The 25,390-nt window shown below is 44.1% G+C and overlaps 2 protein-coding genes and 1 long non-coding RNA gene across 5 annotated transcripts in view; 1 reads left to right on the top strand and 2 right to left on the bottom strand.

The window, feature by feature from the left end:
- Nucleotides 1-1,065: 1,065 nt before the first annotated feature.
- On the bottom strand, nt 1,066-16,215 carry LEPROT (leptin receptor overlapping transcript). Its single transcript, XM_021535609.3, has 4 exons — nt 16,175-16,215; nt 15,936-16,011; nt 15,007-15,193; nt 1,066-13,845 (listed from the first exon to the last, which is right to left on the bottom strand). The coding sequence occupies exons 1-4, from the start codon at nt 16,188-16,190 to the stop codon at nt 13,729-13,731; spliced, it is 396 nt and encodes a 131-aa protein (XP_021391284.1). The 5' UTR covers nt 16,191-16,215; the 3' UTR covers nt 1,066-13,728.
- Nucleotides 16,216-16,240: 25 nt separating this feature from the next.
- On the top strand, nt 16,241-25,055 carry LOC144246751 (uncharacterized). Its single transcript, XR_014956995.1, has 2 exons — nt 16,241-16,411; nt 24,118-25,055. It is a non-coding gene; the product is annotated as an uncharacterized LOC144246751 (long non-coding RNA).
- Nucleotides 17,363-25,390, bottom strand: part of DNAJC6 (DnaJ heat shock protein family (Hsp40) member C6) — a 44,514-nt gene continuing 36,486 nt past the window's right edge. For 2 of the 3 annotated variants that reach the window (XM_077785309.2, XM_085586108.1), the window contains 5 exons: nt 24,868-25,002; nt 22,972-23,229; nt 22,343-22,488; nt 21,180-21,356; nt 17,363-19,543 (listed from right to left, as the gene is read on the bottom strand). In XM_077785309.2, coding sequence (XP_077641435.2) covers nt 19,442-19,543; nt 21,180-21,356; nt 22,343-22,488; nt 22,972-23,229; nt 24,868-25,002 — 818 coding nt within the window. In that variant the 3' untranslated portion in view covers nt 17,363-19,441. The remainder of the gene's footprint in view (nt 19,544-21,179; nt 21,357-22,342; nt 22,489-22,971; nt 23,230-24,867; nt 25,003-25,390) is intronic. The other variant, XM_021535576.4, reaches the window with a different exon arrangement.

Consider the following 25,390-nt stretch of genomic DNA (forward strand, 5'->3'; position numbering starts at 1 on the left):
TTCATATCCCAGACTTTCACAGCATAAGCAAAAGCTGTCAAAAGCTGCCACTAGAAAATTCTTTTATTTAGACTATCTTGAGACAAACATTTGACAGAGTTTTCTTTCACTTCCCCATGTGCCACTGCAGTTCAGCCAGCCAGGAGAAAAAAAAAAAAAAAATCCCCTACAAAGCCTCCACTTGCGCAAATTTATTTATTTTATTTATTTTTCCCCCTCCCATAAGACCCAAACTAAAACTTCCTTGAGCTTAATCCTCTTGAGGAAGACAGAAGACAGGTAATTCCTCCTTTCAGAGTTCTTTGACGTGTGTTACGTTGTGGTTTCATCCTGATCATCCTTTGTGTAAACTTCAATTCCAGTTTATTCTGTCTTTCTTTATAGACCAGCTTTCCTGGAGGCCTCGAAGGCTGATCCCTGACAGGATTTGGGAACCAGGTGGGATCAGGGATCAGGGACAGGACAGGACATGAGGTTCAGGTTGGACCAGCAGGAACTTCCCCATAGAAAGGAGATTTGTCTAGATAAATTAGTTTTAGAGGTATGAGATTTTAGGGGAGTAAGTAGTTGGTTGTAGTTTAAGAGTAGTGATAAGTTTTTTTGTTATAAGGTAATACATAATTTTTTTAACTGATAGTTGTTATAAAATTTTTGGGTTATTAATTTATTCTTTTCTTTAATTGTATTGTGGATATTTTTATTTAATGGCTTTCGGTTTATTTGTACATATATGTTTTTATAATTTTTATAATCTTTACATTTGTAGCTATTTTATACACCTATATTTTATATTATATTTTTATTCATATAGTTATTTATCTAAGGTATATTTTTATTTATAAATACAGAAATATAAGTTAATTTTTTTTTGTTGAATGTTTGTGTATTGTATTTTTAGATAAGGTCAGGCCTTGGCAGGGGCTGCCCAGGGAGGTTTGGAGTGCCCATCCCTGGGGGTGTCCCAGGAATTCCTGGAAGTGGCATTCAGAGCTCTGGGCTGGGGACAAGGTGGGGATCAGGGCTTGCTGGCCTTGGAGGGCTTTTCCAACTTAAATGATTCTGGGATTCTATTACTTTATTTTATTATTATTTTTACAAAATAATATTTTATTATTATTTGACATCTTGCTGCTCAAATGTTTTCATCGCTGTTGTTTCTCTTCATGTCTGAATTACCTCTGTGAGTTTCCATTTTGCCAGTGCCATTTTGACTCCAGGATTTTCAGTTCCTCTGTGCTTTTTTCACCAGGACATGGAAATCCAGGATGTTCTCCAGCCTCAGCACAGCATCCCCTCTGCTCAGGGCCTCCCTCGTTTGTGGAACCAAAACAACTTTTGGAGAGGCTTTTATTATAAATACAAACAAGAAATTTTTTTTTTTTCCCCTCAGCCTCCACGTTTCACCTCAGATTTTCTCCCTCAAAGCATTATAAAAATAACAAGGGGCCAGAAGCCTTTCAACATGTTTCATGTTTAAAAACAACAAAATACCATAAAATACCAAGCCCCAAGTGGTTTTGCAAAGCACATGAGAAGATTTCAGTGACCTATGTGCATGTTTTCAATCTAAGTGTGAGCAAGAAACACAGAACTGTTCTCCAACAGAACAAAACTTCAGCCTTGAGGGTTTATTTATTTTAAAAATGTGACATTAAAGCAATTCCTTCCACCAGTTATGCTGGATACAGTCACAGAGCCTTGTGTGGCAGATCATAATAATTCCCTGAACTCCTACAAATAAAAATTCCTAATCCCCTGCCCAGCTCTCCCGATTCAAGAATCTCCTGCCTGGTTTTCCATCCATACAGATTGTCTGAGGAGGAGCAGAGATGCCAGGCTGGGTTTGGGTTGGAAGGGACCTTAAATCCCATCCCATGGGCAGGGTCACCACTTACTGTAAATGCAGGGAAGAAATGATGATGTCTGACTCAATTCAGAAGGTTGAATGATTTCTTTATTATAACTAAGCTAAAATACATTAATATATTATATAAAAGGAGGATACTAAAACTCCATACTACTTTCTCTGACTCTAACACAATTGGTGACCCTCTCTGAGAGTCCCCAGGTGGGCTGGATTGGCCATAGGCTCAAACAATCCTCACCAGAATCCAACCAAGCATCACCCCAGGGAAACAATTCTCCAAACACATTCCACATGGGAAAAACAAGGAGCAGAAATAGAAATTGTTTTCTCTTTCATTTTTCTCTGTGCACCTCTATGAAAAATCCTGAGAGGGAGAGCAATGTGCTGCCACAACCTCCCACTGTCCCAGGCTGCTCCAGGCTGGCCTGGGACACTTCCAGGGATCCAGGGGCAGCCCCAGCTTCCCTGGGAATTCTATTCCAGGGCATCCCCCTCTCCCAGCCAGGAATTCCTTGGCAATATCCAATCCAAACCTACTTTCTTTCATGGTGAGGCCATTCCCTCTTTTCCTGTCCCTCCATCCCTTCTCCAAACTATTCATCTTTTAAGCAAAGAACACCAGGAGTTTGTACCACAGCAAGCACAGGGAAGTTTCCAAAATAAAAAATATGAGCACAAAACCCATAAAACCCTTGATATTCACAAGATTCTCTTCATTTATGCAAATCTGTAATTACTTTATAATCCAAGCATGGTTTGAGAGGCAGGAAGGGCAGGAGGGGCAGAGCCACAGCAGCTGCTCATGGAGAGGGAAGAAGAAAAGGGAGAAAAACCAAGTGGCACCAAACAGCCTTGGCTTCCCAAGGGAAGTTTGGCTGAACCTGTGGGAAAGGAAGGATGAACAGATAATATTTCATAATATATTCTTTATTTTTGAATAGTTAAGCTCTGTTAGGAATAAGCTTTTGAGGGAGGCAGAAGGGAATGATCTACAGCAAATTTCCATTCCTTTTTAAGCCTTCACACAGCTGCACAAGAGGTCCCTGGTAATTAGTGCTGTCACCATTAGTGTAGCTTATTTCCCAAGAGCCACGGTGTCATTTGGCAAAAAGAGGATCCTGAGTGCATTCAAGGGGGAAATTGCAGCAAAATATACAAGTTTGGTAAAAAAAAAAATTGGTCCTTGAAGCAGCAGGCTGTGCAGTTTAACTTTCATTTTGACAGGCTGGATGTGTTTGATATGTCTATTTAATGGGCTTTTAAATAAAACCACTGTTACTATAGTAACATTTACATCAGAGGTTGTGCTCATGCTGCCTCTGAGGTACAGAAAACCAATCTGCTCTGCTCACCTTTGTGCTTCACACCGATATTTTACATGGCAAGCGTGTTTTCTAATAAATAATTTCCTTTTTTCAGAGTATTTTCCTTCTCAACTTGGAAATGAGGATATATTTGAGCTGGTTGGCTTTGCAGTGACTAAGCCATGCGTGTGGGAACAGCACTCCTGGTGCCAGGGAGAACAAGGATTGCATAAAAAGGAAACTGCAGCCTGGGGAAATCCATGCTGGATCCCTGAAGAGTCCAAGGTCAGGCTGGATTCTTGGAGCAACCTGGGATAAGGGGAGGTGTCTCTTCCATGGGAATGAGATGGGCTTTAAGGTCCTTTCCAAGCCAAACCATTCCAGGACTCTACAATTTCCATCAAATAGGACAAATTTTGCTTTTCTGCTCCTCCATGAGGTTTCCCTGGTCCAACTCTGCTTTCACTCAACAGCACCAGAATATTTAGAGAGCAAAAAGTGACCTTCTTTGGGTGAGGAAATGGAACCACCCAGGGTTTTCCTCTTTGGATGAGGAAAGGAAACCACCCAGGGTTCTCCATTCCCCTAAAAAGACTTTTTAGTCGTGCATGTCCTTAACAGGAATTAGCAGGTGGAAAATGAAGAGGATAACAGGAAAAGTGAAGGAAACTCAGAGCCATCAGACACCTCTCCAACAGCTTGATTTTCCTTCTATTTTTCCTCCTATTTTTCTTGCTGGTGAGCATCACTTGAAATCAGATTTTAGTGAAAATGTGCATGGATGGATGGGACTGTGGAAGAACCCAACCACTGCTGGCCACGTAAAGCCAGCTTTGCAGATATCACAACCATGAAAAAACCAGGATATACTTCAGATTCCCAAGCACTGTTTGGTCTGTTATCCCCACAGTCCCTGCCAGGATGACACACACAGCTCCATCTCAGCGAGGAGAAAGTAAACACCACGACTTTTCCCTCAGGGGGTGGCGGTGGTGGTGGGGATCTATTTCCAGCAGCACTTCAGAAAAGCTGGCACCAGTCTGGGTTCTCAAGTGGGATCTCACACAGAGACCAGGAATTCAGCACGGAGCTGGCAGGGAGAGAAATGCTGCAGAAAAGGGGAAGGTATTTTGAATAAATGCCTTCATTTAAAAAAAAAAAAAATTCTAGGCTTATTATCAATTTAAATGTTTCTAAATCTGTCAAGAATTCAGTTTGTGATAGGCACAGACTCAGAAAAAATATCAAATGGGTGGTTTAATCCAAACTGAGGCCACTTTTGTTGTTCTGGCTATGGAGAAAGAATTTTACTTAAATGTTTGTATTTCAGTGATGTGTTTCATCCAACGTGAAATAAAAATTCCATCTACTCATGCCCACAATAAATGAAAATCTTGGAAGGGGCCGTGAATTTTTTTTTTTTTAAATGGCACCATTTCTTCATTAGAGCAGGGGGAGTTTGAAAATGGGTACAAGGATCCTCCATTACCTTTGTCCCACCATCCCAAAATGGAAAAAAACATTCCTAAATAAAAGATAACCTCACACATCTTTCATCCCAAAAGGGAAAAAAAATTCCTAAATAAGGGACAACCTCACACATCTTTCGTGGTTCATTTTTGCTGCGTTATTCTCAAAAATCAGATTATTTCACCTAAACATCAAGGGAAGTACTGGAATACTGCCTGGGTTTTAGCTCCTACAAAGCAAAGGTTTGGGCACTAATTTTCGGATATATCCTTGGAAAATTTGGGTTTCAGTGTCCAAAATCTGGCAGCATTTCATCCCTGTTCAGTTGGAGTGTGGAATGGCTGAATCCATCTGCTGAGATGGTGTTTTCTGCTTATTTTCTAGATAATAATAGGTGAGAAGGAATTGCATGAGGGGAAAAAAACCACAGGGATATTGAGTGTGTGGTGGGAAAACAGGAAAAACTGGGCTAGGAAGGGAAGATATGGGAAGAGGCAAGAATGAGAAGCAGATGGATCCTCCTGGGTGGGAATGATGTGTCCAGCTAGTGCTGGCACAGAGAAAGTGTGAGTGAAGGGATGATCCTGGAATTGTGACAGCAGGGAAGGGGTCAGGGACATAGAATCCCACCAAAAAGGGGTGAAATCTCTGTGAGAGGCACTGGGAGGCTGTGCCTTCGGATTTATGGGATGGTGGGAACTTTGGATGCTGGATTCTGAAGTTGTTCCCTCTTTATTTGGGGAAAAAAAAGGGAACAGCACTGCCTGGGACAGCCTTTCCCAGTTTTTGGGAGAAAAATGGGATCAGCACTGCCTGGGACAGCCATTCCCAGTTTTTGGGAGAAAAATGGGAACAGCACTGCCTGGGATAGCCATTCCCAGTTTTTGGGAGAAAAATGGGATCAGCACTGCCTGGGACAGCCATTCCCAGTTTTTGGGAGAAAAATGGGAACAGCACTGCCTGGGACAGCCATTCCCAGTTTTTGGGAGAAAAATGGGAACAGCACTGCCTGGGACAGCCATTCCCAGTTTTTGGGAGAAAAATGGGAACAGCACTGCCTGGGACAGCCATTCCCAGATTTTGGGAGCACAGTGGGATCCGCAGTGCCTGGAACAGCCATTCCCAGATTTTGGTGTCCCTGGAGCAGGCTGGGAGCAGCGGGCCCATGGAGGGGGTGCTCTGTGTGTCCCTTCCTCAGGAATTCCACATGGGAATGTTCCCTCAGGCAGCATCACTGATGCCTTGTGGGGGCTGCCCTGGAGCAGAGGCTGGGCAGAGTCCCAGAATAAAGCAGGGATTTCTCCAAAGCATCTCCTCCATGGATCCACCTTGGGCAGCACCAGAGCCCAGCCAGGGCTGCACCCAAATGACCCAAAATGGTCCCAAAATGCACGAGCGCTCCCGGGGCTCTCCCTGGGATCAGTTCTGCTCCATTGGCACCTTGGAGTTCATTGTCCCATTCCAGCTCCAGCCCATCAGTCCCACCCTGCTTGTTTTTCTCTCTCCAGCCCACGCTGTTTGTGCTCCTGGGCTGAGGTTTGGATCATTTGTCCTTGGTGCCCAGCTGGAGCAGGAATTGTTTTGTCTCCCTGCTCTGTGCACAGAGCTCAGCATCCCCTGGTGTGAAGTTCAGAACTACACACTAAAGCAGCTCAGAATGTGAAAATATAAATTTAAAACCTGAGGCATTGGCAGCAGCCTCTGCCAGGGGCTCCTGCAGGAGGAGGGAGAGGCTGGGGCCGGAGGAGTGGGAATGAGCAGGGAGGGATCAGCTCTCCCACACTTGGCAAAGAACTCCCCAAAAAGCAGAATTCCAAGGGAATCAGGCAGGAATTCCACACCCAGAGCTGTTCAGACCACACCAGGCAAGAGCAGAACATTCAAACCCACAACCCACTCCAGTCTCCACTCACACCCCAGGCCCTGCACAATTAAAATGTCATTTTTGGACTTTTAGAGACGCTCTACATCTCCAAACTCTCCCTTATTGATCAGGTATTTGTGGCAAAAGGTCTCCCCTTGAAAGCTGTCAAACACAAATCTGATTTGATTATTCAGTACAGACAGGTTTTCCCTTCAGAAAGGTCACATTTATTTAATTAATTTATTTAATTCCATCCTGGAGCTGGCTGCAGGATATTTGAGCACCCCTGCATCATCCCAGTTCAACATCAGCTCTTTCCCTCCACTGCAATTTCTTTGCACAGGAGTTAATAAGAGATTAAATTGACTATTAAACTTGATTAATAACACTAATTTCAAAAGGTTTCATTTTGGGGCAGGAGTTTTGAGATTTAAATGGGATCAAACCAGCCTGAATCCTGCTGCCACACTCAGTCTCCAAATAAAAATACAGCCCTAAGGAATGACCTATTACTGCCATTTAAAAGTTAGCTACTATTCATTTAATGAGATTACTAAAAGTGCTACAGGAAATCAGGTGTTGACTGACCCTCAAAATGAGTTTACCTCATTACCTGCCCATTACAGAGCAGAAAATACAATTATTGCAGGAACTTGGAGCACCTCACACAAAACTGAAGAGTTGTGGGCAATAAAAACACTTCAATGTCAGACAAATGACAGAAAATTGGTTTTGCCCTTTGATTTACTTAAAATTCTGCAAAGAATCCAAAAGTTTGGGATTTATTTGGAAATGATCCCTCCCAACTGACTTTATTTGTGTTTTAATTCTTCCCATCACTAAAGGAAAAAGGAGTGGTGCTGTCATTCACTGTGGCTTCCATCACTTGTCAGAAGCATCACTGCATCAACAGAAGATGAGACTAAAATTAAGTTAATTGGGCAATATTTCACAGCAAACCAAAGGCCACACTTTAAAAATACCTCACAGCCCACAAAGCTTGAGCAACCATCTCAAACCACAGTAAAACAAACATATTTCTTTTCAAAAGTCAGCAGCAGTGATGAGGGGTTTGTATTTCATAAAAATGGTTCTGACATTAAATCCTTCCAAACGTGACAAATCACCCCCTGTAAAAGAGCAGAGAAACAGAGATACCTGTGATCACCTTCAGGAGCCCAAAGGGAGGTGAATAATCCCAATCCTAATTGGGGAGATTGGCTGCATCCTAATTAACTTCCCACTTTCCTCACTTCTGAGACTCCCAGACAAAAGCTGGGCATTTGGAAATTGTTTCTAAGGACTGGCTGGCTCTTAAGAGATCCATGAAAACCGATTTATTTTCTGCTGTAGATTTCAATTAAGCAGCAAAATAGTTGTTAGGAATGCAGTCTTTAAAAGAATGGGAAGAAAACCCAGCATACTCTGGACTGGCTAAAATTATATTCGTTTGTATAATCTGATTTCAAAGGTAAAATTTATTTCTCTATGCAGGAGAAATATTCTGCATTTCTTAATCTGTTAAAATTGAACAGAGTTTTCTTTCGGGATTTTTTTTTTTTTAATGGGAAATGGCTTTATCACCCTGGAGCTGTTTAAGACATAATTTATTTGGTGATAAAAAGCTGCCACACTGGGTGACACTCAGCTGTGTTCCCAGGAACAAGGACAAGCTGGTAAATCCTCCCCGTGTGTTTAAGGCAGGGATTTGTGGATCCAACACCCCACTCCTGTGAGGCACAGCCAGACATCCCAGCCCCTCACCTGTGGCAGCACATTTCTGTCCCTCTCAGGATTTTTCATAGAGGTGCACAGAGAGAAATGAAAGAGAAAATTTCTATTTCTGCTCCTTGTTTTCCTATGTGGAATGTGTTTGGAGAATTGTTTCCCTGGGGTGATGCTTGGTTGGATTCTGGTGAGGATTGTTTGAGCCTATGGCCAGTCCAACCCACCTGGGGACTCTCAGAGAGGGTCACCAGTTGTCTTAGAGTCAGAGAAAGTAGAATGGAGTTTGAGTATCCTCCTTTTATATAGTATATTAATGTATTTTAGCATAGTTATAATAAAGAAATCATTCAGCCTTCTGAACTGAGTCAGACATCCTCATTTCTTCCCATTGGGTTCACCTGCATCTACAATACTCAGCCAAGGACAGTGACTCCCACTCACATTAACAGGTCACCACCCAGCTGGGTCAGGCTCTCCTCCCTCCCTGATCCCAAATTCCCATCAACTTCCCAAGGGAGACTTTCAGCAGCAGCCAGAAAGTGACAATATTGCAGCTTTTGTTTCTGGGTGGTGGAAAGGTTTTTTTTATTTTTTTTCCCTTTAAAGATGGAGAACTGGGAACAAAGCTCCTGTTATACTGGGAAATAGCAGAGCAGCAAAATCCCAACCCCGGATCAAGCAGTCCCAACAGAGGGTAAGCAAAACATACAAATGTCACCCTCAATGCTCTTATTCCAAGTACTGCTTTCAAAGCACTTTAAACACCCTTTAAGTTGTCCCCAGATCCTCAAAAAACCACAAACACCCAGGCAGCATCTGCCATTTACAGCCATGGACCAAGAAAAGGAAATCAGCACAGTCAGGGCATGGAAAATGAAGTTCCAAGCAGTTATAAATCAAAATTCAAATGTGTTGGTAACATGAAATGACCCCCTGGACCTACCAGAGACACCAACATTGTTGTTTGTAGCTCAGAATTATTCTCCTTTAAGGGTTTCAAATAATATAAAACTCCAGCCTGAATATGATTTCTGCTTTGGTTTTCTTAACTCCACAACAGTGAGCAATTCCTTTTCTCAGCATGCAATTAAAAATATGTAACAATGCAACACAGGCAGTTTCCACCAAGGAATTTCCACCAGTTTGGCTGGGGGCAGGCACAGAGCTAAAAAAATATTAGGGGTTCAGATCCCAACACCTGGGCTGATTTGAAATTCCTCTTATATGCATTTCACAGAAGTCTTCCCTGAATGCAAAACTGCAACAGGAAGGATTGTTATAATGCATAATGTGTATTTATCATTAATATTATGTGCCATTTTGCACAGTTATGTTCACTATATCTCAATTACTGTATTAAAGAAAGCCACGGGTTGAGTCTCACTTGGAAAACAATCTTCCATCTGTTCCCCAGGAATTTCCTGAGGGACAAGAGGGGTGTTTTTATAATCCCTGTTGTGTCCCCAGCAGGAACTCCAAGTGTGCAATCTCCTGCACAGGCAGAGCAGAGGTGGGAGAGGACACAGGGACCAAGCAGCCCATTAGAAAAGTAAATATAAAAAATATTTGTTACAGCCTAGAACTATTCTAAAGGAAGTAATAATTCCATTAAAAAATGTAAGTACTGATCATGGGGAATAAACACCTGTAACCCATTTTTAATATAACCCAGAAACAGCTGAACCAAACCTCAAAATAAAGGGCAAAAGCAAAGCAATAAAACAAGATAAATACAGAATAGGCTGAGAAAATATCTCCAGCTGATCTTTAAAATTTGATCCCAATTCAGCAGCCAGTGCTTCCTCACCCATTTGATCAGATTTTCCCTGGGAAGCCCTGCAGTAGGAACTGGCCATGTGTTTGCAGGGGCCACTTAAACAAATCAATGGCTCATTTGTACCTGGTGAGCATCCAGCTTAATGAGAGCCTGCCTGTCCTTTATCAGAGCCCAAAAGAATCCCTGCAGAGCAAACAGGGGAGGATCTGCAAAGTCCTGCTGTGCTAAGAATGGAGATCAGGGTTAGCCAACTCATTTCAGAGCTTTCCACCGTTTGCAGCTGGACACCACAATTTGAAATGTGTTTTACCAGGACACTCTGTTTGGTATCACCCCGGTGCTAACGAGCTTACACTCGTTTTATGGGATTAAAGGCTGGTCAAAGGTTTTAGGAAGTTAATCAAGGTCATAACAACTGCTCAGGAAGGTTAGCAGCATCTGGGAGGATTGAAGAACCCACAAAACCAGACTGGGACCAGCACCTCCTGTGCTGTTTTTTTTTTTAATCCAACCCAGAGAATGCGGCAGGGAATAATTGAAGAAAAACAGCTGCACAAGAGTGGGAAGGATGGGAGATCAAAGTTACCCCACACAGACAACACCCCCAAATCCAGCAGCAGGTTAAAAAAAAGCTCAGGACCAAGCCTGGAGCCAAAGGGACTCTGCCAGAGGTGAGCAGCATTCCCAAACTCTCCCTGTGCACAGCCAGCAGCTCTCTGAGCAAACCCAGCTCCTCCAAAGCCTCGCACTCGGGGCACTGCTGGGAGCAGAAAGCTCTCCCAGACAGACCCCACAAACCCCTCCTCACCGTGGGGCTGTCAGAAATGGATCCAATCATTCCATTTTCCCAAGCTCTGGGGAGCTCAGGACCAAGGCTGGAGCCGAAGGGACTCTGCCAGAGGTGAGCAGCATTCCCAAACTCTCCCTGTGCACAGCTCTCAGCTTCTCCAAAGCCCTGCTGTGAAAATGAAGCTCCAAACAGACACCACAAACTCCTCCTCACCCTGGGGGATTCAATAACTCCATTTTCCCAAGCTCTGGGGAGATCAGAATTCCCCACTTTAATATTTCCATTACTTTAATAGAAGAGAAGGAGAGCTCTGATGCCCTCTGCATCCCTGCCCTGACAGAGAATGGATTTTATCCATTCCTGGAAGAAAGGGAAAAGCTCAAGCAGTACCTCACATCCCACATTTTTAATGGAATGCTTTTAAAAGCCTCCCAATGCCACCACGTACACAAGAAGTAAGTGATGATCCTTTACCTTTCCAACACATTTTACATTTATTCCACTTCCATGGCTCCTGGAATTATCCATTCCCCATCAGGAAAGCAGCACAGGACATGTTTTACCCTCCCTCCTCACACCTGTCTGTTATCTCCTCTTAAAATTTAAGACAGACAAATCTTTAAGCATCAGATATGTTTATTAGGCAATTCCAAAAGTCAGGTTTAGTAGGCAACTTGGAAAGAAAAGTAGAATATATTTGAATGTCCATGTTTTAATTCTCGATGATCTGGGGGATATGGGATAATCATAAAAAACTGTTTACAAAAGGTACAAAAGCTGCCCTGCATTCCCAAAGACAGGAAACAGGATTGGCTGACAAGGAAACTTTGGAAAATGCAGCCCCAGGTTTCCAGCTGATTCTGGAACACTGATCTTGCCATGGAGGTGCAGTCACAAAAACCAGCTTTGTATGGAAATTAAGGCACTTTGGATACACAGAATTCACTTCCACACAGGGAAACCATTCTAGAGAAACCACAATAAATTCCCACTGGAGGGATGGGACAGAATTCCCAGTACAGACATCAGAGCTCAGTGGGAGTGAAGCTCTGGAGAAAAAAACCCACTGAAATATTACTTTTTACCATATTTGATAACAAAGTAAATTTACAGAGGTTAAGGGAGATCTCCATGATTTCAACACACTTTTAAACATTAAATGTAAAGTCCATGAGAAAACTGCATGAAATTCACATTAGGGATTAGTGCACATAAGTACTTCCAAACAATACAAATAATAAAAATAATAATATAAAAAGCATTGACCTCCTCCACTCAGCACCCATGAGGTACCCACCAACCACAGCCCAAAGGGGATACAGTACAATGGAAACATTTGGCAAAAAGCAATTTAAAACAGCATTTTCTGGTCCTCTGGTCCTCACTTTAGATTGTCCTTGTTCACTGCTCCTTCACACACTACTGAATGATTTATTTTCAGGAAAAATTCAATCCCAGCTGGTTTTCCTCCCCAAAACTCCAGCAGTAATTGAGTAGTTTAGTAGATTTCTATCTCGGCCTTTGGTACATAAATGGGGTAAAAGCTTTCCAGGATCCAGCCCCAATCCAAGAGGACTTAAATGGAATTGTTAGCAATGGCTTTAAGAATTTATCACCAGGCACTGACTGGGTTTTATTTCACTTTTTTAAACTCCATTACTGAGTGAAAAATGCCACTGTATAGGGAAAAAAGGCATCTTCTTTAAAAATTAAAGCAGGAATTAAACATGGAAATTATGTTTCATCTGAAAAATTTGGTTTATCATTAAAACAAGTCATTTCCCCAGTTCCAACAGATTTCATCACAACCAGGAAGAAGACACTCAATAATTCGTTTTTCCCAGGATTTTTGTAAGTTTATGCTGCTATGTCTTAGATGGAGCATTAACATCCAGAAAAAACCCTGTCCTTTAATGTTAATTCCTCTTTTAGCACTAATTAATTACTGACCATTCCCTCTATTCTTACAACTAAAGTAATAAAATTATGTTTTTTAAGTGTGATTATGTGAATGTTTACTAGGATAATGCTATTTAAAAATATAGTGTTTTAATGTAATAACAACCTTCTTCCAGACAAAAAAAAAACAGGAATTGAAGAAGGGTGTTTGAAAAGCAAGGAGGAAATAAGAATTCCTACCCAGCAGAACACTCAATTCCTTGCAATTCACACCTATAAAAATACATAGAGTTGAACACTAAACTGTGATTTTGAGTGTCCTGAGGGTAGTTTCTCCTTTTGTGAACCTTCATAGAAGTCATGCCAGCTTTAAGATGCACTAAAATATGTTACTCCCCAAATATAGCCACAATTTTTAAATTGAATAGGAACAGAAAATATCTTTGTGGGGAGAAAATTATCTTTAAACAAACATAAGTGGAGGGTTTTTAACCAGGGTTATTTTCTTTTGCTTTTCTTAGGCACTGAGAGTTGGCATCATTTATGTTTGGCTTTATTGCCATTAAGAAAAATGACAATTTTTCTCAAATTACAACTAATGAGATGTAAACGAAATAATAACTCATCCTAATTAAAGCAGAAAGATTGATCAAGTTGAACAATCCCAATTAGGATAATCTTCATATTATTCTTTGATTATATGGTTAAAACCCCAACAGGAATAGTGACCAATGGCTCAATGACACTGCAATTAAACCAAAAATTGATGCAAATACAGTGAGAAATGGGTAAAACTGCTTATTCCTTGTAAACTTCTTCAAGGTTAAATTCATAATAATTCCCCATTTTAGTGGCCAACTGTCAGCACCATCCCTTTGGCTGAAGTGCATTTAAAAAAGCAAAGTATTAAGTGATAATGTAAAGCCACGTGAATGTTATACCCACACACATTAGATTATCTATACATACACACAGAACTGGGGGGAAAAGCTGTAAAATATTGAAAATTACCAGCACCACAGTGAGCTCCTACCACTGCTCCCAGCTAAAGTCATCTCCTCTGCCAAACACAAGGAAAAAGCCTAAAATTGTAAGGAAAATGACTGCATTGCCAGCCAGCACCAGGCCACAGGCTCCCCATTTGATCTGAAATGCAAGAAATGGAACAATCAAAGCAGTTCTTGGAAGACAGATGCTCAGGGCAGTTATTTCTAGGCATTAGATCAGCTAAAATACTAAAAAAATCAAAATACTACAGAAAGGTGCTAAAAGCAGAACAGGCGAACAATAAAGAATTCCATTTGTGTGATTAATTATTCAATTAGCAGCCACTTGTATCACTAATAGACACTTCAGCCAAGCTACTGCTAGGATTTAGAAGAAAATGATGACTTGCCTTCCAAATCATTAAACCACACCTAAATCAGAGAGAAGTCTGGTGAAATTAGTGCTCTCCCTTCATTGCCAAGCAAAAAAACCAAAAGATCTCCTTTGAAACAAGTTACAGGCATGGACAATGTGGATTTAAAAAGTAAACAGCTTTTTTTTTTTTTTTAATTCATAAGCTGCACAAGTAATTTACTTAAATAAGGAACATTTAAAACACATGACTGAGAGTTCCCTCTCGTGGTCGTTCTGCTGCTGCCAGGCCCCAGCTCCAAAATAAAAATATCAGGGGAATTGGGCATTGCAAATAAATTCAGAGCAAGCACACAAAGTTTTAAGGAGTGAAAGGGAAGGGGAAAACCAGCAGGACTCATTAAACATCGCTGGGACAGGGGGAATTCTTTGCCTTTCAGACAAATGTGACCAAAATCTCAGCACTGCAGAGAAGTTCAGAAAGGAAAAAAGGAAAGGATTCAGGCAGAGTTTCCTCAGGTTTTGAGAGGCCAAAGCTTGGGAAATGCTTTGAGAGTCACAAGGGCAGCTCTGGAAGCTTGGCCTTTTATCTTTTAACTCCTAACACGGCCCAATCCCCAGGTTTGCAGCATCCTGAATGAAATAAAGCAGGAATTCCAAGATAAAAATAAGGAAGCTGAAGCAAGAAGAGATGCAAAGGGTCATGAGACAGAGAGGCACGAGGTGAAGGAGGAGATATTATCTTGTGTTGAGCCAAAACAAGGCTGGAGGGAGGAAAAAAAACAGCTAAAAACTTTTCAGTCATGCGAGTTCTTTTTTTTCCAGCTCAAAAAGTCAAATTTCAGTGGACTATTTTCACCTGGAGACAGCAGAGTAATGAAATGAAAGCAGGGTTGAAGATGCTACCCAGTAAGTGAGGTCTGAGAAGAAAAATTAGCAAGGACTTACTGCTTCCACCCGTGCAAGGATGATGGGGAATCCAAAGGCAGAGACAACAATTCCTGTGGTGAAGAAATAGGCCAGCTCCCTGCAGGCACTGCTGGCTGCATCGCTGTCATCCCCCACTCGCTTGGCAATGAAGTGGGGAATGGGGCAGATGAAGTAAAATATCAACACAAACAGGGGCCAGTACACACTGGGGAGGGGGAGAAAACAAATGTGCCACCAGTTAGAAGGGATATTTCAATCAGAAAGCTGGTGCAATATTCCTAATGCTACTTTTTGGCTTGGAAAGTGGATTAATGAAGATTCCACCCAAAACGGGGCAACTCCACCACGTTTGCCCTGCACTGATAGAGCGGCATGCAGCCTCTCACACGAGCGAGGGTTAATTTAATTTAGTTTCGAATCGTTTTGCTGATTCAGCTGTGAGCACAGAGGAAGCAGGAAATGCACTGGAGCAGCATTCCCGAATTCCAGGGATAAAGCAGGCACACCCTCACATCCCATCCGCGTGTCAGAGCTCTCACGAGCCTCCTGCGAACGTTTAAAGTGTTTTACAGACACAGAATCACAGAATTATCGCACAGCCCGGGCTGGAGGGGAACCCAAAGCTGCCCCAGCCCCAGCCACGGGTGGGGACATCCCAAGTGGAAACTTGTGGGACGAGGATTGTTCAAAGAAAGAGGAAATGAAGGCAAATGTCTGTGAGATTCAAAATCTAGCAAGGTGGCACCGCTTTCCCTGAAGCAGCACAGAGCTGTTTGCAGCGGATTTATTTTAATGCAAATGCAAACACCGCCTTAGGAAGTGATGTTTAACCACAACAATCTGCCACGTGCCAAGAGGCTGCAGGAGGGGCCGGAAAGCTCCATTAAACGAGAGAAACTTAATGAACGGCTTTTAAACAGAACAAGCTTTGGGAAGGGCCCGCTCACCCGTAGTACTCCAGGGCGCAGCCCAGCATGAGGAACGTCAGCCCGATGGCTCCGCTGAAGGACAGCGCCACGAGAGCTGCAACGGCACAGGGCGGGCCGTGAGGCACCGGCCATCCCTCCCGGGCCGCCGGCTACCGCCTCCCCGGCTGCCGGGCATCCCTCCCCGCCGCTCCCGGCCGCCCTCCGCCGCGCTGAGGCGCCGCCCGGGGCGCGCTCGCTCCTGAGGGAGCCGCCGGTACCTTTCACGCCCGCCATGTCCGGGCTCCGCCGCGGCCGCGCCACTTCCGGCCTGCGGCCCCGCCCCTTTCCCGACCGAGCCTTTAAAAGGGCGGGCGGGGCCCCAGAGCGCCTTTTGCCGCCGCGGCCGCCGCAGGGGGCGGAGCGTCGTGAGGGGACGGCGCGTCCTGAGGGGCTCGACGCGCCTAAACCTCGCAAAAAAACCGGCTTTGCTGGCGTATATAACCCCCGCTATGAGGGTAAGACGTGTGTATATGTGTGCGTTAAATTCGTATCTGTAAGAAAAGTCTGTTCGTGCGCAGCCGCGATTGGAATCGGTAAACGCCACATGAAAGAGACCCCGCCCCTCAGGCGCTGCTGTTCTGTGGGCACTCCTGAAAATCTCTGTTTTCACCCCAAAACATTGAGCTGGGGGCCCGTTTGCCTCGAGCAGGGCCGTCTCAGGACCATCATCCATCCTTCTGCTGAGGGTGGATGATGTAGGTCCTAATCCGCACGAGGAAGGGCACAGCTTCTTTTAACGCCGTGGCTTTCAAGCCTTGGATTTTTTGAGGCGACACTTTCGAGCTCCCATTCTTGACCCAAGAGAAGCCTTTTTGCCCCAACAATTGCCTTTTTACCCAAGAACAGTCCTATTAATTCAGCAATTACTTTTTTTTTGTCCCAAGAGGAACCTTTTTGCCCAAAGAACGGCATTTTTGCCCCAAAACCAACCTTCTTGACCCAATAACAGCATTTTTGTCCCAAGAAAAGCCTTTTAGGGGGAGATTTTGCACAACTTTTTCAATACCCCCCCCCCTCCCCCGGGAGCTTTTCTTCACATACCTCCCTTGTCACCTCTTCTCTTTTTATGTACCCTACTCCATATTTCCCCCCATTTTTCATTATTTTAAATTATTTTGAGCCAGAAGGCTTATTAAAACAGGCTTAATCCACTAAATGCTTCCAAAACACTTGAAAAATTTGGGTTTGCTGGCTTGTTTGGCTGCGGGTCTCTGGAGGCAGCAGCCTGAGAACAGCAATGCCAAGCTGTTCCCAAATAATTTGGGAAAAGCACCTGGATAATTTGGGAAAAGCACCTGTGGATAATGACAATGACAAAACCAACCCAAGCCAGGGCTCGCCACCCCTCACACAGGAGCAGATGTGGGACGGGAACCTCGTGGTCACAAGCACAAAAGATACCTGAATTTGTTAATTTGAGCTTTTTAATGTATATACAAATGTTTTAGACCAGTCACAATTTTGTCGAGTATATACCGTATTTACAAAAATTACAATAATTTAGTCACTACCAGATATGACAAGAATGGATTTTTTTCAGTTAACTATTTGGATATACATACGTCCTAATACTTTCATGCATCCATAAAAACATTAGGGATGGAAGTAATCAAAGCTTAAGTGGGGTAGAGGGGTTTTGTTTTTTGGTAAAGTTTAATGGTGGGTTTGTATTTTGTGAATGGATGAGTATCCAGAGTTATGTGCTGTGACAAACTCGATACAAAGCTAATGAGGTTTTCATCATTAAAAAAAAGTACATTATAGCAATGAGATCCTTTTTATTATATAGGCATAGGTCACAATATCTACAAATGTGAATGAGAAACAATAAATCAACAAATCACAGGAACATGATTCACATTCCAGTTATCTCTTTAAATAAGACAAGCACATACTGGATCAAAACATTAATAAATAACATCCAGTTTGTTACTATTATCTTAAGGTCTTTTATATAAAAGGAGACCTATGTGTTGGTTTCACATTTTCAGTTAATGGCAGTAAATAATGGATCAGTACAACAAAAGGATGAGTTTTATACAGAAAGCCATGTACCTTGACACACTGTCTTTGCAGTAATAGCTTTGCCACTTGAAAATGTAAGTGCAACAAGTAGTGGATTGTCTTGGAAAAACCACCAGCCTTAAGGACTCACATCCGATGGCAACCTGTTCCTGAGGCAGTAAATACACATTATTCCCTGCCCATCTAATGAGTATCCCTCAAATACAGATAGGTGTTGGTAAATAAACTGCTAGCTTTAGTTACTCTACAAAAGAACGCCAGAATTTGGGGTGAAGTTTGAATTTCAACTCGCTTTTGAACTAGGAAAGCTGCTTCAGCAACAGAGAGATTCCCTTGTGATGTCATTGCTTTGGTCCAATATAAACTTTTAAGCGAATCAATTTGCACTGGAGTGACCTCAGAGATCAGACGTGGTCTGGGGATGTCCGTGGGACAGCTCCTACACCATGATCTGAAAAATGAAGTTGCAACAGGTTTCAGCCTGCCAAGAGCCTTGGCCAAGTGCTCTGGAGCTGATAAAGGCATAAAGGTGATACAAGTGGGCTGGAAAAAGTTCTGAATCCTCAGGAGGGGAAGTGCTACCTAGAAACTGGGACGTTTCTAAACCTTCCCAGCAGAATTTTAAGTTTTTGGCATTTCTTTGATGGTTTCGAGCTGCTGATGAGAACCACGGGAAATGCAGCACGTGCTCATTCCTCACTTGGACGAGGTGGATTCCCCCCCCTTCCCCCCAGAACTGCTGCTTTGCAAACCAGCAAGGGGCTGCTGAACCAAGGACTCGTTGCTCACTTTCCAAAGCCTTCAGAGGAATTCTGCCTGCACGTTTCACTGCGGGGCTGTGAGGTGGAGCACAGAGTTAATGCAAAAGCAGCTGCCACACTGACCCAGCCCAGGATTCAGCTTTGGCTCTGTTCAGCCAGACTACGCTAGATGAGCAATTAAGCAGCAAATGGTGACTGTTAGGAGTGTGCCTAAACCACAGCTGAGCACTTCAATTGGATAATTCGATCCAAACCCAGGGAAAAAAAAAACGTACATTGAAGTTTGGGCCTCACCAGCAGTTGTTGAACTCAACTGAAGTGCTGCCGTATCACACCTCACAAACAAAAGAAAAAGGTTGGAAATTCACCAGCTACACTTTGTTGGAGACAGACCAATTCCACCTTTTCCAAGTATGTGTTCTCTCTTGTCCCACTGGAACCCAAAATAAAATAGAAAAGTAACCAGAAACTGTAACCCTGTGGCTCTGGTGGGGTGAGCCCGGTGTCCAGAGTTCCTCTGAGCTCAGGATTCTGGAGACAAGTGTTAGGAAACCTTTCTCATGTTCTTCATGATAAGTATTAGGCTCTTAGTTTTCTGAAACTTCTGAATTTCCAGCCAGAGTTTGGTTGATCTGTGACATTTGTGACAAGAGACTAAATAAGCACTAGCACGGGTCTGGAGTGAGGCTGAGAAAGTACCTAATACAAGGGTTTTTGTCCTTGGTTTTCAAATTCTGACCAGGCATCGTTCAGCTCCATAAATATCATCTTTGCATATTGTTCATATGGCTGCCCAGTAGCCTGGAAAAGAAACAAGGAGAAAAGAGGGATATCAGAGCTCCCAAACCCAACCACAACAGCTGGCACGTGAGCAGATTCCCAAGCAGTTCCATGAATTTTTACTTTTTCCTTGACAAAAATCAGCTACTCTGGAGTGTTGCTTTCCTTAAGGATTTCCTGGCTTTGCTGCTCCTCAGAGCTGACACCCCCCAGAGTGGGATAAAGCACTGTCCCATGGGCATAATAAATGTGACCTTCTAAATGATAAATATAACCTTGGCATTGAGAGAGGAATTTTACCTGCATGGAAGGGAAAGAGCTGCCACCTGACACTTCCTGGATGAAATCAGAATTCCTGGGAGCCTCGGGCAGCTCACATCCTCCCAAGCCTTGAGACTCCCAGGGCCTCCATCCCCTGCCAAGTGGAAGCTTCCTGCTCCCCACGAGTGTCCCAGCTGGACTCGCTGCTCCTGGTCAGCAAGTGGCAGCAGCCAGAGCACGAGCCACGAGCTGGGCAACCAAGCAACCTGATGGCTCCATTGCAGGGGATGGATTTGGATCTCCTTTAGCAGGAACTGCAGCAGAGCAGCTGAGGGTCAAAGGGAGGGTGACAAAAGCTCTGAATTTCTGCTGCTTCAAACAGCAGGTGTTGGAACTCAAAATGTCTCTCAGACATTTTTAGAGGTTCCAGGCCCAGGTCAGAAGCATTTTCAACCCTGGCAGGCAGCTGGACACAGCTGTGATTTTGAGTTTGAGCCATGGGATGAGTTACCAACTTTGGAGGTGGAACAAGCAGTCACAAAGTGCTAGATAGTGTAGTAAAAGTAGTTACAAAACAGAGGGGAAATTTTTTTTAGTATTGTACAGGGGGGTTTTAGCACCTGTCCAGGGGGGTTTTTACTTTGTACATGGGGGTCAGAAGTTCTAAGATGGAGGAAAGTGGGCTGATCCTGTTCTTCCTCCTTCTTCTTCCTCACCTCCATGTTCTTGGTGATGCTGGCACTCACAGATTGGTTTAGAGTAGAAAAGCACCTTGTAACATAGGTAGTGGGTATTGGGGAAAAACTATAAACATGGAACACGTAATATATCATATAAAAGATAGCAGCAGCCCTGGGTGGGGAGAGAGAAGAAGAAGACACAGACAGAGAGGATGTCAGGGTGTGTGTGTGCCTCTGCCTGAGCTGTGAACAAACCACAGCAGCCTGAGAAGAAAATCTTTTAGATAACTCACAATAAACTGCCTTGAGACCGAACAACAAGAGGCTGCGGGGTTTTTCTTTGGAAGCACGGGTTGGAGGAGAGACTTTACCACCACCCGAGACCCCAGAGCAAGCCTGGGGTTCTCACAAGCAGGTTCCAGCACAGTCTTGGGGCTGGCAGTGGTTTCACAAAACCCCTGACTGCTTTGGGCTGGGAGGGACCTTAAAGCCTAAATGGTTCCATGGGCAGCGACACCTTCCACTACCCCAGGCTGCTCCAGCCTGGCCTTGAACACTTCCAGGGATGAGTTCAGAGTTCTCAACTTCCAGAAAGCAGCAGAAATCTTGAGTTCCTACTTTGCACAGAGCTGTTAGCAGCAATAAATCAGCGACCCCATCCAACACGTTATAATCAATTTAGGTTTCCCCCTGAGGTGGAGGCAGCCCAGCCTTACCTTGTCGGGGTGAACGACGAGCACGGCCCGCCTGTACACCTTCTTCACCTGCTCTGGAGTCACCAGGTCTGCCATACTCACAGGCTTCCACTTGGTCTCCCCTGCCCACAGCACCGTGTGCATGGTGGACAGCAGAGCCCTGATATTCCTCTCCTTCCCTTCGATCCACTCCAGCACCTGCAGAAAGGAGTGCAAGTATTTATGCCTCACTTTAGATGTTCCACCAGGACAAAGTTTCTTCATTTGAGTAACTGTAACCCCGAGAAGCATCTTCAATTTCTTTCCATGCTTTAGAAAACCTTCAGCAAACCTTTGTCTAATTGTCATTAATTTTTATATCGCTGCTTAAAAGTTAAGACAGACTTCGAGCAACATCCCTGCTAAAAACACTGACTTAGTAATGCTTGATGGAATAGCCAAAAGACAAATTAGGTGTTTAACTGTCTGGTTCTTTAGCAAGGTTAATTGCACACCTAAACTAAGCTCAGATAAGTTAAAATGTGAAAACCAAAGCATTAATAGATTTCACAGTTCCAGGCTGAGCTGCCCCAAAGAAATGAAAGGCATCAGAGCAAAGAGAATTAAATTGGAAAGGCCAAATCAGCTGGGAGCTTCAGTGACTCAACAGCTTTTGTGTGATGAAAATGGGAGCTGGGAAAACTCCTGCCCACTCCACGGCCTGACCCCTGTCCAGCTGTTGTGGCTGATGGTCGAGTTCAGCATGGTTGCTGTCACTTCCCAAAGGTTAAAACCAGGAAATTTTGAGAGGATCATTCTGTTTTCTAGAACTTTGCTTGGCTTTTGCTGCAGCTTTTCCTCCGAGTTCTCTCTCCTTCTGTAATTCCAATTTGTGGTCTCATATTTCACACACAGAGCAGGACAGACTGAATTCCCTTTCCTTTCATAAGAGATCTGCAGTTTGGCAATTTATTGAGGAGAGATGAGAGAATTCCAAAGCAGGAAGGATTAATGAGGCAGAGGATTAGTTTAATTAGCTGTGCCTGCTAATCAGGTCTGGAGTGCTGTGGAAAAGCAGCAGCCCAGTGACACTGAGCAAGCCATTGTTGATGTGGTCTGGTTGAGGACAGAAATGTAACCTTGGAGTTTTAAATCTCTTGAGGATATTGAATGACTGGCAGGACATCCCCAAGAATTTTACTTACTTTTAGTTTTTCAGGGTCCATCTCCTTTGCCATTTCTTCTTTTCTCATCTCAGCTATTGTTTTGGGGCCCTTCTTGTCCTTGTGAGCATTAAAGCCTTGACCAGATAATAAATCTTCGAAATCTGCAGACACTTTTGGCTTGGAATCTTGAAAACCGAGAAGATTTGAAATTATTATCGTAGCACGGGTGCATTTAACCCTGGCTTTCTACATAAGATACATCCTTTGGTTAATCACATTAGCAATCTCCCAGTGCTACTGAATGTGCAGCTTTTCATAAAAGATATTACTTAATGTTACTTTTAAGTTGTTGTTATTATTATAGAATCCCAGAATGGTTAGTGTTGGAAGGGACCTTAAAGTTTATCCAGTTCCAACCCCGTGCTGTGGGCAGGGACACCTTCCACTATCCCAGGTTGCTCCAACCCCCATCCAGCCTGACCTTGGACAATTCCAGGATTATTTTGGAAGCTCATTTGGCAATACAGGACTTCCTAAACAGCGCAGTTCAGCATCCAGGACAGGATAAAGCACCAAACAATCCACTTGACTGACTTGCTCAGCCCTAACCCACAAACCAAGGGACACCCAAAGGGAGCGCCACCCCTTTGGACGCTGGTTGCTCTTACCAACATTCGCAGCTCCTTTGCCCCGCTCGCCCTGCGCCCCCGTGGCCGAGAAGCTGACGTTGTAGTTGGGCTTGTTCTGGGGGGAGGCGTGGGGCACGCCGGGCTGGCCTTTGGGCTGTGCCCCCTGCCAGCCGTAGCCCGTGCCCTGCTGCCACCCGCTGCCACCCATGGGCTGCGGCGGTGGCTTCTGCGGCGACGGGGGGAAGCCCCCACCCATGCCCGTCGGCGTGGTCGGCTTGCTGGAGAACGAGGGGCCACCTGCAGAGAGGGAATTAAACCAGAACTGCCTTTTAAACATTGGAATCGAGGGTCTGCCGCTTGTTTTATGACATAAAATAAGGGAAAAAGCTTTTCTAAGCAGCCAAGCTTTGTGGCCGGGTGCAAACATCCCACCTTTAGATAATACTGCGAATTGGAGGCAGATCAATTGCACAGCTTTTCTCACAAAGCAGAATTGATCCAAGCAAAGTCCCCCAGGCTTCTGTTTGCAGCATCGCTGTAGCCCCGAGCTTGCTCTGTGAGCTGTTTATAGGACAGCGCCTGGCTTTGAGGAATTAGAGGTGGCTTGGGGAAACAGGGAAAGCTGGAGGTAGCTAACAAGGAGCCACAGCTCCGTGGGGATGGTGGCAACACAGAGTGACAGCATGATTAAATTTAGGAAGGACCTGCAGCTCATGCAGTTCCATTGCACTTTTCACTGAGGATCATCCAGCCTGGCCTTGAGCACTTGCAGGGATGTGGGGAAGCTCTCTGGGCAGCCTGTGCCAACACCAAGCTGGTGCTGTTGGAATCGTGTCTCCTCACGCTGTGCTGATTAAAAACCATCCGCAGAGATGTGTCCCAGCACCTCACTGCTTATGGGGATGCTGCTTTGGCTCTGGTTGTGTTTGTGGGAGGAACCCAGTGTCAATGTTTTATTATTTCACACTGACATCCGCACTCAGCTCCCAGCTCAGAAATGTGTCATGGAAACTGGATGAAGTGCTTTCGATTTAAGTCACGACCAACAAAAATGTGCTTAAATATCCTGGGGATGCCAAGCCGTTTGTTTTTAAACCCCACCACTCTCCTACAGAATGCGTGTTTTAAAAGGACCTCGGTGGCTCTGACATGGGGATTGGCAGCCTTTTTATTTTGTTCCTGCAGAGCAGCCTGAAATCCAGCAGAGGGAACTGGGAAACCGAATTCCAGACTCATGCTGGGACTGACGCAAAGGGGAAAACAAACACACCGAACCACAAGGGCTCCCAAAGAGCTGAGGGCAGCAACAAAGGCAAGAAAAACCTATTTACCAGACTCAGACATTGCTGGGCTTTAAGGAAAGCTTCAATAATTTCTCAGAACTGCCTTTTAAACATTGGAATTGAGGGTTTACTGATTGTTTTATGACATAAAACAAGGGAAAAGGCTTTTCTAAGCAGTCAAGCTTTGTAGCCAGGTGCAAATACCCCACCTCTGGATAATACTTAAAATTAGAGGCAGATCAATTGCACAGCTTTTCTCACAAAGCAGAAAAATGAATCAAGTCTAGAAGGAAGCAATTCCTCAAGAACCCCAGCAGCTTTGCAAAGCCAGATTCTCCTCCCAGGCCTGTAGCAGCACTTGAACACAGAGCATCCTCAGCCAGAGCATGTTTGGACTTATCAGAGGTTGTGCTTTGCAATCCATGGGGCCTGCTGAGCTCCCTGCACGTTGCCAGCACATTTTTTGACCAGGGATCAGGAAAAGCACGGATTTGTGAGAGTTTACAGAGAATCAGGCAGAAGGGAAAGCCTGGCAGCAGCACTGGCATGCAGGTGGGTTGAGAGGCCCCACACATACCAGGCAGCTCAGCCTATTTCTCTAAAAGAATGCTGGTAATTTATTATTTTCCTTTTTTTAATAGGGGATGCAAACCTGCTAAATTGGCTCCAAGACTTCCCAGATCAGCAAATGGATCCAGTGTTTGGGGTTTAGCCTGATGAGTGGGAGTGCTGTGGAGGGATCCTGTAGGACTAGTGGCAGCAGACTTACTCCCCATTCCTAGACCACCTTAAAAAGAAAAGAAAAAAGAGAAGAAGAAAAATAAATATATAAAAAAAGAACATTTTTTCCTCCTGTTTGACGTTTTTCCTCCTGTTTGATATGAGTGCAGCTCTTCCCCAGTGCTCAGCCACATATTAGAAGACTGCTATTAAAATTGAGTGTACCATTGTCAGGTTCCTCAGCAGCCTCAGACTTGTTGCACTCCCACTCCCAATTAGGAACAGCAGCAGGAATGTTCCCAGACTGTCTGCACTGCCAGAGGAATTGTGACATGTGGATATATTTTAAGAACTAGGAGCCTTCAGGAAGCAACTTTGGGAGGCCATGCACACTCTCCCAAGATTAGAAAGAACCATGCAATCATTTAGTGGCACCCTGGGAATGCACAGCACTT

This window comes from Lonchura striata, chromosome 8 (genome assembly GCF_050655825.1).
Source record: "Lonchura striata isolate lonStrDom1 chromosome 8, ASM5065582v1, whole genome shotgun sequence".
Lineage (NCBI taxonomy): Eukaryota > Metazoa > Chordata > Aves > Passeriformes > Estrildidae > Lonchura > Lonchura striata.

Excerpts from the sequence above, each read along its gene's own strand:
- LEPROT (XM_021535609.3), bottom strand. Across the intron at positions 15,194-15,935 it reads TGCGCCCTGGAGTACTACGG|TGTGTACTGGCCCCTGTTTG; the intron begins GTGAGCGGGCCC and ends CCCCCTCCCCAG. Across the intron at positions 13,846-15,006 it reads TCCTTGCACGGGTGGAAGCA|ATCAAATGGGGAGCCTGTGG; the intron begins GTAAGTCCTTGC and ends CTTGCATTTCAG.